Source organism: Lepisosteus oculatus, chromosome 8 (genome assembly GCF_040954835.1).
Source record: "Lepisosteus oculatus isolate fLepOcu1 chromosome 8, fLepOcu1.hap2, whole genome shotgun sequence".
NCBI classification, from domain to species: Eukaryota; Metazoa; Chordata; class Actinopteri; order Semionotiformes; family Lepisosteidae; genus Lepisosteus; species Lepisosteus oculatus.
The window spans coordinates 12583841-12598590 of NC_090703.1; the positions used below are offsets into that span (position 1 = coordinate 12583841).

The 14750-nt window shown below is 41.4% G+C and overlaps 1 protein-coding gene across 1 annotated transcript; it reads left to right on the forward strand.

Annotated features, from left to right (window-relative positions):
* The first annotated feature begins 320 nt into the window (after positions 1-320).
* Positions 321-13909, forward strand: LOC102694850 (transmembrane protein 151B). Its single transcript, XM_006643059.3, has 2 exons — positions 321-1242; positions 9127-13909. Exons 1-2 carry the CDS (start codon positions 1138-1140, stop codon positions 10693-10695), a joined length of 1674 nt encoding a protein of 557 aa, XP_006643122.1. The 5' UTR covers positions 321-1137; the 3' UTR covers positions 10696-13909.
* The last annotated feature ends 841 nt before the right edge of the window (positions 13910-14750 follow it).

Consider the following 14750-nt stretch of genomic DNA (forward strand, 5'->3'; position numbering starts at 1 on the left):
AAATGCAATTTGTGTCCTCACATTTGTGCTCATTGTGCAAACAACATTTTGGTGTCAGTGTGGAGATATTAGCACATAAGTGAGTTTTTGTTGCTTTAAGCACAAAAACGTCGTGAAGCCGTTCAATCACAATTAGTGTAGTATATGAAGGCTAATGTAATACAGCTATAATATTTGTAAAAAGCGTGTTCATTAGGCGCATATTCTTCTTTGTCCATTATTCTTCATCGGAGCATGCACCTCAAACGCTGCACACATCATTCATGACCCTAAAACAGATTGTTGTTTTCATTCCCTGGGGAATACAGAGGGCTCCTGTTTCCTACTCCACGCGGGATGGCCGTGTTGAGCACCAGGCAGCCAGGCTGCAGCTGAGAGCCGGCGGTTCTGAATTTCTCAATGAAAAAAGATGCTCACATGTTCCTATTACCCGAGCTCAAAGTACACTGCACCGCTGCGGAGATTGCTGGGGTTGTAAGATTACCTCGCTTGGTGGAGTCCGGTTTAAAAGAGCTTCTATTTGTTTGCGGCAGCATTTTCTTGGAAAACGACCTAACAGGCTAATTTGCCGTACTGTTGATCACCAACCCCTGATGCTATAAAGAACACACAAAAAAAAACGCTTGGCAAGGAGGACGGAGGGGACGGATTCAGTAATTGTGCTCAAGGACAGCGGATGCTGAATTGTTGGTGTGCTGTACTACTCTCGCTATTTAATGCATTACGAAATATGCTCAAGGCGTCACCTAATTTTTCTGTGTGCAAAAGAATCGTTCATTCAGCAATTAAGAAGGACTTTTTTACTAGTCTCCATCTAAGTTTTGGTGCATTTATTTATTTATGGTGCTGCGGGGAATGGCTTGTGCATTTGGGTCGGAGTGGCTAAAATACCATAAGCAACCCGCGCTATTTGGGGGGTTTCCTTCTCCACAGTCCTTGAACGCGTCGGATAGCCTCTGCAGTCCCTCCGTCCCCGCCCCCCTCGCCGCGATGGGAGCACCTTAAGCGGGATCCCCGTCCTCCTTGGCTCCGGACCAGCGGCGGCTCGGGAGGGGAAAGGAGCTGAGCTGGGACCGAGGGAGCCGGGATCGGGGGACTGGTTTTGATACTGCGGGTCTGCGATGTCAAGAAAGCAGGATGTTCTCTCCTGAGGTCGAAACTGACACCGCTGCGGAAGACACAGCGCCGAGCACCCCAAATGAAGGCGAGGATACCCCCGCGAGCATCGACGTCTTGGAAGAGGTGAGATGCAGGACAAACGCATTGCATGACTCGAAATTTCTTTGTGACTACCATACCTCATTATTTGTCTGAGACGATCATTCAGTAGAAAGATCCCTAACTATCCCACTGCCGTCTCAGTACAAGAATATTTCCCCCCTCATGATCTTGACATTTTTCAGTTGAAGAGTGCCTTAATTTTCGTTTATGAAAATTGAATGAGATAAAAAATAATAACATGTCGTAAAAAGTTATCTTTCAGCATCTGTTCCCACCTATTATACAAAGTAAAAATATATCAAGGGGTGGAATTACAACCGTTATAAAAGCAGTCTACTGCTAGTACCATTTAGTCTTAGATGTGTTTGTGGAGCTCCTTGTTTTGACTGAAAAATTAGCACCTTTCCTTTAAGTCATTTCAGAATCTTAAATATTGTTATTATCTACAAACAAAAAACATTCTAAGTCATTTGCAGAGTACCATCGTCTAACACTGATGCTGTAGGGCACAGTGTAATTGATAGGCAGAAGCAGGAAAACAAATCTGGCAGCAACTGGCCTCATATTGAGTGAACTCTGAGTCTCACAACAGACATGCTCTTGTGAAAAGATTATCATTTTAGAGCATTTTTTTCTGTGGCATCATTCTGTCCTTAATTTGAGGTAGGCATAAGAGTAAATTTCAATCCAGTTTAAGATACAGCAACTGCAGTCTCCATTTTACACAGTTCTAATGAAAGTAACATTGTGATCTCAGATTGAACAGTTAAGACTTCTGAAAGAGTCTATGTCACCTGGGTCACTCAGACCCCACAGTCAAGGCCAAGAAGGGGAATTCTTGACAGCCGAGACTCAAACTAGCAACCTCTTATTTTTTGTTCTGTCCTTTCCACCTGACATGAGTCAAAGGGTCAAAAACCCATGAGATTTAAAACAATTTATAATTGTGGACAAGTTACTCAGAGCCATGCTGTTGAAGCTGAGACCCTGGTTTCTTTTAAGAAGCAACTGGATGAGATCCTTAGATCAATTAACTACTAAACTACTGACCAAATGGCCTACTGTTATTTGTAACCTTTCTCATGTTCTTATGTTTCCTACTTGAGTGTGACATAAAGTTAAGAACAAGAGACAATTTAGCTCATCACTCTCATCCTCCTGGTTTGTACTAAGAGCCTCATACTGAAATATCCTTGTCAAAATAGAACATCCACAGTACAATATGCTAACAGATTCCTCTCTTTTAAATGTTACCTACAGTACATTCAGACTTTGCGAAGTGGTGTTGTATGCTAGTTTGCTTTCACGATAGCCTATGAATACGTTCAATGGCTTTTGATCTGTAAAAAGTCCAATACAAACCCAGCATTTTTGCATATTGTTTTTTGCATAGAATTTTTAAATGCAGAGATGACATTCCATCCATCTGTCATTCCAACCTTTGTAGAAGCTAAGCCACCTGCATCTACTGATACAGTGTAGCGCATGAATGTAGTGCTTGAGTTCTTGGGTTTAGTTTGATTTGTCCTTGATAAATCCAGTGTGATGCTGATGGTAAATTAAGCAACACATCAGCTGAGATGTCTGAAAGTACCACTCTGATGCTGAACATATAAAAATGTTATTCAAGCTTTATGATTTGTGCTGAATCTGAAATTCAGTCAGACTTCATTATCTGAAGACAGCCAGACATGAGGATAGCCTAAAAAAGGCAGTACTGGAAAAACTATCAATTTATAGGGTTACTAAAAAAAATCAATTTTCCAGAAAATGTTGCAAGAAAACACAGTTTTAAACAGGAGATGTTTAATTGGGTAGGGATATAATTGTAAAAAAAAGAAAGGTGATTTGTAAAAAAAAAACAAGGTCAACTTTTAAAGTGGGTGTGAAGTATAAATATCTTTAAATTTGAATATTAAACCATTATTTTAATACTGTGTACAAAGGCAAACAAAGAAATTGGTTGCCAATACCTTTTGTGGTTTTGTATATCTGTTGTTTTTTATTAACTTTGCCAAGATCAGAAACATAAAACCTTTATTTTCTTCAAGCTCAAGCCCCCTTAACTCAAAACAAGTTGAGTTAATGCAGCATTTAATAAATGACTAGAGCAAATCTAAACTTAATCACCTACATGGCCAGCAGTTATCTGCTGAAATTGAGAAGTCCTGTATATGCTATAGATGTTAGATTTATTTTTTAGTTGCCTAGGAATTCTTGTCTTTAACAGCTTCTAACACATTATAGCAATTGCTGTACACAAGATACTGCTGTACAGATCTCTGTAAATGTGACCTCATATCTTGTGCCAACACATTACATTCATTTCTCAGTCCTAGCTAGGTTATGAAAAGTATCAGTTTTTAATGTTGTGAAATATAAATACATTTTTCCATCTATAAATACCATCTCTGAGCTGCAGGAGGATTTTAACTAAACATATTAAAGGTGTTAAAGGGTGTATGTGTGTTTGTGTTTCAGCTAAGGATTTGAAACATCTTATTTTAACCCCACACCATACCAAAAAGGCATCCCACAACACGAAAGATGTGGACTGAGGCCCTCTCAATTATAGAGGGAAAACATAGGAGAAGGTGTGATATTTTGTACTATGAAAATTATGTTCTTCTCTATTTTGTATGATCTGTTGTAACTTAATTAACCATATTAGTAATAGAGAGAATTGAAACATGCCCATATAACTATCCTATTTTCTTTTTTATATGAACATGAAATGGACAAGCTGTATGCTTGAATGCTCATTGCTATTCTGCTGTATGGAGATTCATGCAGTTTTACCTTATAAGCAATCAACTATGGTAGATTTGCACAAAAACACTGTTTACCTGTTTTTGTACACATAATCGTGATGCTTGCTATGTGTAATCCATCACACTTCCACTTTATCCTTCAGGTGAATTGCAATGCTTTCATCAAGGATCATGTGCAGATTACTGCAACATCCTGTGAGGGAAACACATCAGGCTATCTCTATCACAGCACTCTTTTTTATATCCCCTGTCAGAAACAGCAAAGTGAAGGAATAATAAAGTCTCTGTAATTAAGCCAGAAGTGCCAAAAAAGTGATGGGATTTTTTTAACACAGAGAAGCAGAAAATAGTCATTTTCACAAACAGTTTGGGAGTGGTAAACCTGATTTTCTCCCCCCAGTTTTCACTGCCTCTTTTTTTAGTGCTATCATCATGATCAGCCTTATCGGATCCTTGAAGTGTTAGTCCTCCGATGTTTCTTTTTGTAGTCAGTTGCAAGATTGCTGGACTAACCTTGATGTTCTTTCCCAGCATTTCTATGCCTGGGGATCAGTCAGCTTAATTCTCAGTTATCGGGGAATACATGTACATGTAGGGTGCTGAGTCGAACTGAGGCATAGGAGTAAGGCCAAATGCTAATAACACCTATTTTTAGAGAGACCAGTGAGAAGACAAATTCTTGCAATTCTAGTTTTCTAATGTGGAAATTTAGAAACAACCCTGATTAACAGACTTGATCATGTATTGTTTTGAGGCTATACAGAGAGTAATTACTCCAATTAAACCCCTTGTGGGTTTATTCTCTGGAGTCTAGACAGAGAGCAGGAAGTGGTTTCAGATTCACCCTGTAATCCATCTGTTCACAAGTTTTTCATGCGCAGGATCTCTTTTAAAGCTACTCATTTAAACACACGTTCAAGCAAATTGATGTTAAGTTCTTATAATACAATACTGTATTCACATTATAATTGAGGTAGATCCTTGGGGAAAAAAGTGTTAGACAAAAAGGCAAAACTGATAACTGAGTAAGAGCATTGATTGGATGATCGTCTCTTCCAGTCTGTCGTGGGTCAGGATCTGCGGCTGTGATAATGACCTCTGAATTTAGAAGCCAGGAGAGGAGGTGTACTTATTCTCGTGACAGAGGACCTCCTTTTTTTGTACAAGTTCCTTTCAAAAATCAGATATAGGGGTAACCATGTTCTGTGGATGGACTAAAGGATCTACTCTAATTTCCATAATACTGTACAGCTCGAGGTTCTTTATATGAAGAGATTACTTGCTTTGTTAGGCCCCGTCAACCTCTTTTCCCCAGACCTTCAATAAAAATAATGGCAATGTGAAAGGCTTTGAGATCCTCAGGTAACGAGATGCGATGCAGTATCACAGTTTTTAAAAAAAAACCTTCAGCACGGCACTGTGGGAGCTCACAGCACATGGGAATTATTATTACCAGAAGAAGCAAGAGAGGATTGGTGGACCTACAAATGTTGCAGCCAGCCAAATGTAAAGAACACGTGCTAGAAACATGATGTGACTGAGTCTTTCATTTATCAGTCACGGCGTTCAAGATGACAGGAGTCAGAATACCGGTCGCAAGCTTGTATCTGTGACAGCATTTTAAAGAAGCAGAGAATGCAGATATGAGCACTAGTGAAGGGGTTTACAAAAGAAAGTGTGAACGATTCATAATGGTAGACGTAGTATAGGGTTGTTGCTGTGTGACGTGCTGTTTTGCATGCACAGTAAGTCCCTGTCCTATCCTGTGCAGTTTGCATTGCGGTAAATAAAAGCACGCAGTGTGTTTTCTCTGTTCCTGTCTGCGTTCGAGGTGCCTGACGTCTGCCATCACGGCTGCTGGATTTCATTCCCAGCACGTCCCCTCACTATCGCGCTGTCTCCAGGCTCCCTGCCACCTCGCTACAATGAAATGGTTCTGAAGCATGGGTCAGCAGATTGGGGGGTGGGTGGGGGGTGGGAAGTGGGTTGGGAGGGGTGTTTGTGTTTGCTTAAAAGGGCCTGAGACCCCTTTCCAGCTGGCAGGAGAGATGGGAAAACCAATTACCACAATCTGGCATACAATCTCCCCAGGACCGTCTCCTGAGGGAGCTTGTCTCTTTCACATGCATGGCTGCAGGAGGCAAACAGAGAGGAATCAGATAAGAATTATTGCCTTTCTTGTTAACGGAAAGAATAAATTGGCGCAAATTTAGGAACTCCCTGAGATGTAGGAGGGGCCTTTGAAAATGTTTAGTCTCGAGCAAAAACTTTAGACAAAATATTGAGCAATTAAAAGCTGTTATTTGTTTTCTTTCAGTCTTTTCTTCATAAACAGGCCTTATTATGGCTTTCTTAATCCAGGAAGCATCGGTTTTCCAGTTTTCTGTGTAAAAGGAACAAAGCAGGCAGACAGAATCCCTTTACCCAAGGTGTACAAATTATGTCTCGGAAGTGAGTTGTAAATTAGAATTCCTCTTCTTTCAGAAACAATAGCAAGGAAAGATGAATTAAGCTACACTCGGATAGCCACCTGCTGCTGGTTTGCTGCTCTGTTCTAGTTCAGTGCCTTGGCTGCATAGTATTGATCCTGGACAGTAAAGTAATTAGAAAGGTACAACATAGAACAGCTCAAAGAAAATGCATTTGCTGAAAAGGAGCAGCAATTCATTGGAGGTCAGAATTGCAGCAGTGGTCATTTGCCTAGGTGCTTCGTCTTGTAGAGATTGCTGCTATAAGCTCCTCACATTACTTTTTTATTAGCCGAGTCAATGGAGCTGGAGTTGAAGATGGAGAGGTGGGACAGGGGGTTTAGGATTCATATATTAATGCTTTGAGTTTGTGGGAATAGCTGGAACCATTTTGTCAAATGATTAGGTCCAGCAGGGGTTCCCAACCCAAATACTACAGGCCCACACGCCTGCTGGTTTTTGTTCCAGCCCTGCTCTCGGTTACACCGCTGACCCTGTAATTGACTTGCCTTTGACCTGTCGGCCTGTTCTCAGCCCTTCGACATGGTGGAGGTCACATTTTCACTATCGCGTTTCACGAGGAAAACAAAAGCCAGGCAGAACATCAACTTCTATTCCAACAACTTTGCTGGCCCAATTAAAGCTTCGGTTAGGCGATTACGTTCGGCTGGAATGTTAACCGGGTGTGGGATTCCAGGACCAGGATTGGACAGACCTGACTTACGGCACCCTGCGAGAAATTGGCGCCCTTTGCAGAGAGCAGCCCCATCACCCCCTCTCTGTTTCCCAGGAGGCTGCAGTCCTTACTGGGAGAAAGCATTTTTATGGCAATGGATGGATGAGCGGCAGAGAGCAAAAGTTGTTTTCGAACCATAACCATGATGTGCCTTTGAAGGTCGTGTCCCAGTGTTGGTGACAGAGGTGGGGGCCATGAAGCAGGGGCAGGAGCTGACAGCATGCAATAAGGGGCCTAGACCAAATGAATGAGTTCAAAAAGGAATACAGCAGGTTGTGTTCCCTTTGTGTATATGTGCTTAATCTAATTGGACTACGTTTGCTCATTTATGCAGCCGATTAGTTCATTTTTAAAGCTGCCAAAAGACTTCCCTCAGTCATGGAGTGTTTTTTTGTATTTCTCTTCAGTGTAAAGGGGATATTGAATGGTCCTGGGTTAAGTGGGCAGTTTAACAAGCCCTCCCTTTGCAATCAACCATACTGCACAGCTTCTCAGCCTTGCTCACTCGTAGACATTTTTTACTATTCTCTTTCAAGAGGCTGCTCAATTATTTACATGACACTTTCCCCCTCTCTCTCTCTTAAAAAGCCTTTCAACCTTTTATTTTAAATATCAGACACGTTATTAACTCGCATTTCTCCCTGCACAGTCACAGTACCACTGCCAGGCTCATAAAAAAATCATTTGGGAATCTGTGGAACATTTTAAAAATCACAGTGCATTAATAGTGATGACTTGTGGAAAGTCTTGTTAGGGAAGATGAACTACATGTGGCTTTCTTATTTAAAGAAAGTCAATTTAGAGTAATTAGTGAATAGGAAGCTATGCAATTATGGCAATTAACCATTTGTACATCACACTGTTGCCAGCTATTCTATTAGTTTGAGCGGATTCAGTTAGACTCGATGGAAGACGTCCATTTGAGATCTGGTTTTCAATTAGAAGATGAAATGGCAATGAGCCCTCAGTAATCATAGGCTAAATAGTAATCAAATTCTGAATTCTATGTTAACATAGGAAGACACCTAGAAATGGACAGAGGGTATAAAAGGATCTGTAAAAAGGTCTATGAATAAAGTGCAGACAATATATAGTAGATCTCAAAGACATCAGGACACGCACTGCAATGATTTGGTACAAATTAAATATTGAAGAAGTGTAAAAACACAGTTGTTGTTTTTATTCTTCAAGTTATTTAAAATTGTAAAACTGAACCCCAATGAGTGTTGAAAGATTACGTACAGGTTCTTCTTCACATTTTTAACCTGTAGTACTGACATTATTACACACAAGAATGCAGTTATAATCCCTAAATAAAAATTTCAACTTAAACTCTTGTTTTCCCTTATTGTGTGGTTAGCAAACAAGAGTAATTCCTCTAATTCTAGGTTGTTCTTTGACTTTCATTAGTCACACAGGGGATTAATTACATAGAATCTGTAACCTTCAGACTTCTATTTAACTAATTAAACTTGAGATGAAGACTACATCCTCTATCTTCTTTGCTCTAGAGTGCCACAGTTCTTTCTTTATTATATTGAAAACTAAAATTAGCATTTACCTTTAATTTTATTATTTTTCAGACACTCTCCACAGGCTCTTGCTCTTTGAATGTGGGCATAAATCACACTATAAAAAGATGAATATTCAAAAAGAATGACAGAATTTTGCCCACTGAATTTTATCAAGTCACTCTGCAATGTCTTAATATCAATAAACTGTGAATAGCAGATTATAGGAAAATATAATTAAGTACATTACAGATACTCTGCAGACTTTTTTAAGCGCTGCAGTGCTCCGTGTTTTATCTGTTCATTAAATGACTCCTCTAGACTTGAAAGGGGGATTCAGCAAATCCCATTATCATTTACAATCAGTAATTTAGGGCTCATGTCCTGAAAGCTCTCTCTCTCTGTTTGTCTCTTCACAGCAGCGGCCAGTGAAGCAGTCTCTGAGCGCCTCAATGTGCCGCGAGTCACACTGGCGCTGTCTACTGCTCTCGCTGCTGATGTACGGCTGTCTAGGCGCAGTCGCATGGTGCCAGCTGACGCGAGTCACCAAGCTGAGCTTCGACTCCTCAGCCACCTCCTCTTTGACGGCGTCCATCTCTTCGCTGCGGGGGGGTAACATGGGGGGCCGCTCCATGATCTACCATGACAGCCCATGCTCGGACGGCTACGTCTACATCCCCCTGGCCTTCCTGCTCATGTTGTACGCGGTGTACCTGGTGGAATGCTGGCACTGCCGCGCTCGAAGCGAGCTCCAGTGCAAAGCAGATGTGGACAGCGTGTACGAGAGGGTCCTGCGCATGCGGCAGGCGCGCCCCTGCGTTTGGTGGAAGGCCATCAGCTATCACTTCGTCAGGAGGACGCGCCAGGTTACCCGCTACCGCAATGGAGATGCCTACACCACTACACAGGTCTACCATGAGCGGGTCAACACCCACGTGGCCGAAGGCGAGTTTGACTACAGCCGCTGTGGGGTAAGAGATGTGTCAAGGGACCTCAGAGGGCTCGAGGGGCACCCCGCTACCAGGCTGAGATTCACCAAGTGCTTCAGTTTTGCCGGTGCAGGGCCCGAGAACGCCTATCTCAACCAGCGTGCCAGATTCTTCTCCGAAATTGAAGGGCTGGATGACTACATGGAAGCCCGGGAAGGAATGCAGCTAAAAAACGTAGATTTCAAAGAACACCTGATAGCTTATGTGGACCCTGACCGGCCTCCTTGGTATGCCTCTCACGTGGCATTCTGGTTGGCTGCTTTGCTCATGCTGTCCTGGCCGCTTCGTGTCTTGATTGAATATCGCACGGCTTATGTGCACTACCACGTGGAGAAACTCTTTGGACTGGAGTTCAACAACAGCGCTGCCTCTCCTTCAGGGGATGACATACCCCTGAGGAATGGTAACTATGGTCTTCCCAGAGCAGAAACCGTGGACAGCACCGAGCTCGAATGGCATATCCGATCCAACCGTCAGCTTATCCCCAGCTACTCTGAGGCCATGTTGATGGATCTGGGAGGCTCTGGTTCTGGTTCTGGAGAAACTGGATCATCCACGTGCTTCCTGCGTGACAGTTACCCTGCTAGGAGTTATGGGGCATTGGTCCAAGACTGTGAGCAGTGCTGCCAGCTCCAGGACGGGCAGAGACAAGCAGCTACCAGCTCCAGCTGCTCCTCCATCTTCTCGCGGCACGCCTTCCACTCTCGCCTCTCTCTGGACACCTCCCGGTTCTCGCTGTGCCGCATGTATGGCTCTCGGCGCACCATGGGGCTTTGGCGGAGCCGGAGCAGCACGCTGACCGAGCGATGCTGCTTGGATGAGCAGTGCTGCCGCTCCTATTCCAGCCAGCTGGCGGTAAATGACAGCCCCCCGACTTACCGCGACGCCAGGTTTTTCCCTGTCCTCATTGTACACCGTCCAGAGGGCTGTGGGGACTCTGGGGAGGTGCGCCGGTACTATGTCCGCAGAGGATCCTGCTGCCTGGAGACTTCACTTTAAGACCCCCGGTGAGCTGCTGCTTCTTACTGCTCACCCTCGGAAGGACATTCATCTGTAAGGCACATTTCATAGTATATCCCATCCAGAAACCAATCCAGGAAGCTCTGGGTAGGTCTACTAAACATCTAGAGACCATCCTAACAAACTGGGGCCTCACTGTGTGAACCCAGGTTCTCCTGCTTCACTTGGAATCCTGCTGGCTTCTTGGGGTGGGCCTTTTTTGATGAGGACTCATGGGCAGATTCAAAACAAGAACCCCAACAAAACCGCCCAGATTCTGGAGCACCTTCTATCATTGCCAAGGATCTCACAAGGTGCTCTATATGATGATTAAAAGCGGGATGCAGCAACAAAAGAGTTCCACCCTAAAGTCCCGATCTCTGATTGAGCTTTCACATGGCACACCTCATCAAGAATGATCTCTTCTCATAGCTGCCAGAGAAGAACAGTTGTTCAGAATAACTACTGTGATATTCCTCCCTCCAACTATTGGACTTGACCTCACCCTGATTACCGCTTAACAAAGACAACCAGGGACATTTCATTGTCAGATCCCGCCTGGAAATTCCTTACTGGTGCCTCTTGACCAGAACAATAACTAAAAATGTACTCTGCTGCCAAATGTTTACACATTCATTTTCCAGTAGAACTGTTCCCCTGTCTCCTCTCTTGGCACTAATGTTAGAAAAGAATCCTATAGACAATACATATTAATAAGATGCTCCAGTGATCTGCCACCCAAGTGTGAAAGACATCTGTCCCCTGAACTGACTCTGCCTAGTGAGAATACACAGATAAAGATCTTTCATCTGTGAACTTCATCCTGAGATACACTTTAATTTGTTTGCCTCATCTGTAGGTTTCTGAACTGTTTTCTCTTATTCAGAGCTCTCTTACATTCTGAATGAGTCATTACCCATGGTACATCTCCCTGTCTCCCTCTGGAGACACAGGCGTGCTGTTCCTGAAGCCAGGCATGGAAATTCTGCTCTTGTTTTTCTCATGTTTCCCATTTTCATCAGTGCAAATTAATGTTGTTCCTATATCCTGGAATGTAGACAAAAAAAGATGGCAAAGGTCAAGTCAACTTTTTTAGTATCTTATGCTTCATAATAATCCCTAATCAGCTGTTTCTAATCTTTCAACTTGTCCAGCATTGTTCAAATACTTTTTATTCACTTGCCAAGTGTGGAAAATCAGGTGCAGGAGAGTTTTATCTTTTAGACATCATCTTGCATTTGCGGTCTATAGAAAGTACAGTGTCGAGAAAAAGTTGAAAAAGTTTAATCAAAACCTGTTTTTTCTGAAGTAAACAAATGGTTTATATTGACCAATTCAGTGTTTTTTTACATGCAATGGTATAAAGTTGAAAGAATGAGTAGTTAAGAATCAGTGTATGTGAAATAATAAGTGAACCCTTATTTAGTTCAATTAAGGTGGTAATTAGAATAAGGTGGTTAAATAATTGAATAACAAGTAAGAAGTAATATATAATGGTTAGAATCTTTGTGAGTTTTATCTTCACCATACAAGTTAGTGGAAGTATGTTATGTCATTAAAAGAAATTTCGGAAGAGTTCAGAAATAAAATGAGTCTAATCAGATGTCTGAACAAGCTCCCTCCATCCCCTGTCAGATAGATAGTCTATTAACGGAAGACCACAGTGAGTGGTCATCCCTTCTCCTTCAGGCAAGAGCTCCTGGATGATCCACAAGATTTCTGGAACTATGTTCTCTGGTCAGTTAAGTCAAGAGTTTTTTGGCCACAGTGAGAAAATCTAGATATTCATGTGAGACTGATAATACATTACAGGAAACCTCTAGCTGATGTCACTGCTGTTCAGGAAGGTGCCACCAACTACTGAATCTAAGGGTTCACATACTTATTCACATTAGAATATTAATGGTTGGATCATTAATTAAATTTAATAGTTGAGTAAATAATCCAAACATATCTTACGTCTTTGTGTTAGATAGTTAATACGGTTACCTTGATCTTTTATTAAGACTCACAGAAGATCTTATTATATGTTATGAGAATCTAAATTTTTTGTGAGCTGTCAAACATCCATGACAATGCAGACTAAACTAATGGGTTCAAAATATTTTCTCGGCACTGTATAGATGGACTTGTCCTCAAGAGTTTAATTTGTGTTTTGGAATATCAGGTTTGGACCAGGGAGAACTGGTCACATATGCTCACATCTGCTCTTAACATTTGTATCATAATGTTTGAGGTGAAGTGACACAAAAAACAATCTGATCATGAACATCCTGTATAGTTATCCCAAAACATGAAGATCCAGAACGACTCCTTGTGGGTTTGTAAGGCTTAATGATCCTCACTAAATGTGTGTTTCCACTGAGACTCCTAACAAACTCCCCACTTATTTTATAAGTACAGGAATTATAACAATCTACTGATCACTTACCTTTATGTTATGATTGCAGAGAATACAGGGACAGAACAAGTAAATGTAGATTATTTTGATGGTCCTGGTTGGGTTTTGGATTAAAAGGCTACAACATTAAAAGGCCTTTCCTCTTTGAAAGAAACTGAAGAATTTAAAGCAGTGCTACAGATAGAAGTTGTTACCATCACAAAGCCTTCTCCTTCTACATGGGCTTTCCTGAAGTACTGCTTCTCTCTTTTCTTTGGTCTACTGTTTTCTTGTCTGCATCAGTGCTGACTGTCCACTGCAAGACAGTAGCACTCTAGTTTTGATCCATTCTTAGCTTAGATACATTTTCCTACGTTCTTGAGAATCTGAAATCGCTCAAAGATCTAGGAAATTGCTCAAATATAATAAATTAGAAAGGTTATTTGCTGTAACTTTAAAATGTGGTATATACTATGTATCTGTAATTTTATTTTTATCATAATAATGTCTTTCAACATTTCATTTCTTTCTGTTTTTGGCCTGTTAATTTGTCATTGCTTTCAATGAATCAAATCTTAAACTACATGGTTCAGAAAAAAGAAAGGAGATCTGAAGTGTAGAGAGAATGAGATAGACAAATTCTATTATATTTTGTGCTCCAATTATAATCCCCTTTAATCTACATTTGTAGTAACCCATCTGTTGTTCTATCCCTTATGTATGGAGGGACATGAAGTACAAGACAATGCCTTAGTGAATTATGATGCTAATCAAGTTTTTTTTAACTTGCAATCCAAGCTACCTTCCCTAATTAAAGTTGAATGTACTCTTTCATTTGCACTTGTATTTTTAGAAACATCCAGCCCCAATAAGGCAATGTTTCTTCTAGATATGTGTGCTAATGCTTCACCCATTGTGCTTATTCACTAGGGTCTCTTGATCGTGGTCAGCAAGGGGCAAAGTCAGGGTACAACCAGTTTCTGGGGCTCTTATTGTGCTCTGGGAAGAGCCTGGACATTTTCCTGCAGTGTTTGATGTCTAATTCAGACAAAGAAATGTCCCAGAGCTTGCTTTTGTTGCACTCATCTGATCTCTGCAGTGTGGCTGTTTTCCAAAACTCAGCACTGAAATCCAAGTGACTGCTCCTAAATGTCAGTTAGTGCTATGTGCTGACTCATCACCTTGGCGTTCTGAAACACTGATAAATGACAGCACTGACAAGAAGCCAGCACAAAGTTGCAGCAGCACATTAAAATTAATTGACAACAAGGCACAATGATCTTAAGAGATATATGCCAAAATATGCAGAAAATTGTAAGTCAGACATCGTTTTTGCTCATTTTTACCTATGTACTCTGTGAAGTGATTCTTACTTAACCTTAACAGTGCATTGACTATATGAGGACTTCTTGATAATTTAAAAGTGAATAGTCTTGATTACACAGGATAGCAATGAGTATTGTTTACAGTCCAATGTACAAATATCTCTGTAGACATGAGTTTTATGGTGACTTATAATCTCTGTGTATCTTATGGTGACTTGAATATGGCACTTGTGTAAATAATTAGGAGTTCCATTTTGTGTGTGGACTACACAGCTGGAAAAGATTCCCCACCTTAAGACATAACACCTTAAGACATTTCTTTGCGTTCCACAGAGGATCAGTCAATGAGT

Excerpts from the sequence above, each read along its gene's own strand:
- LOC102694850 (XM_006643059.3), top strand. The coding sequence starts at position 1,138 with ATGTTCTCTCCTGAGGTCGAAACTGACACCGCTGCGGAAGACACAGCG. Across the intron at positions 1,243-9,126 it reads GCATCGACGTCTTGGAAGAG|CAGCGGCCAGTGAAGCAGTC; the intron begins GTGAGATGCAGG and ends GTCTCTTCACAG.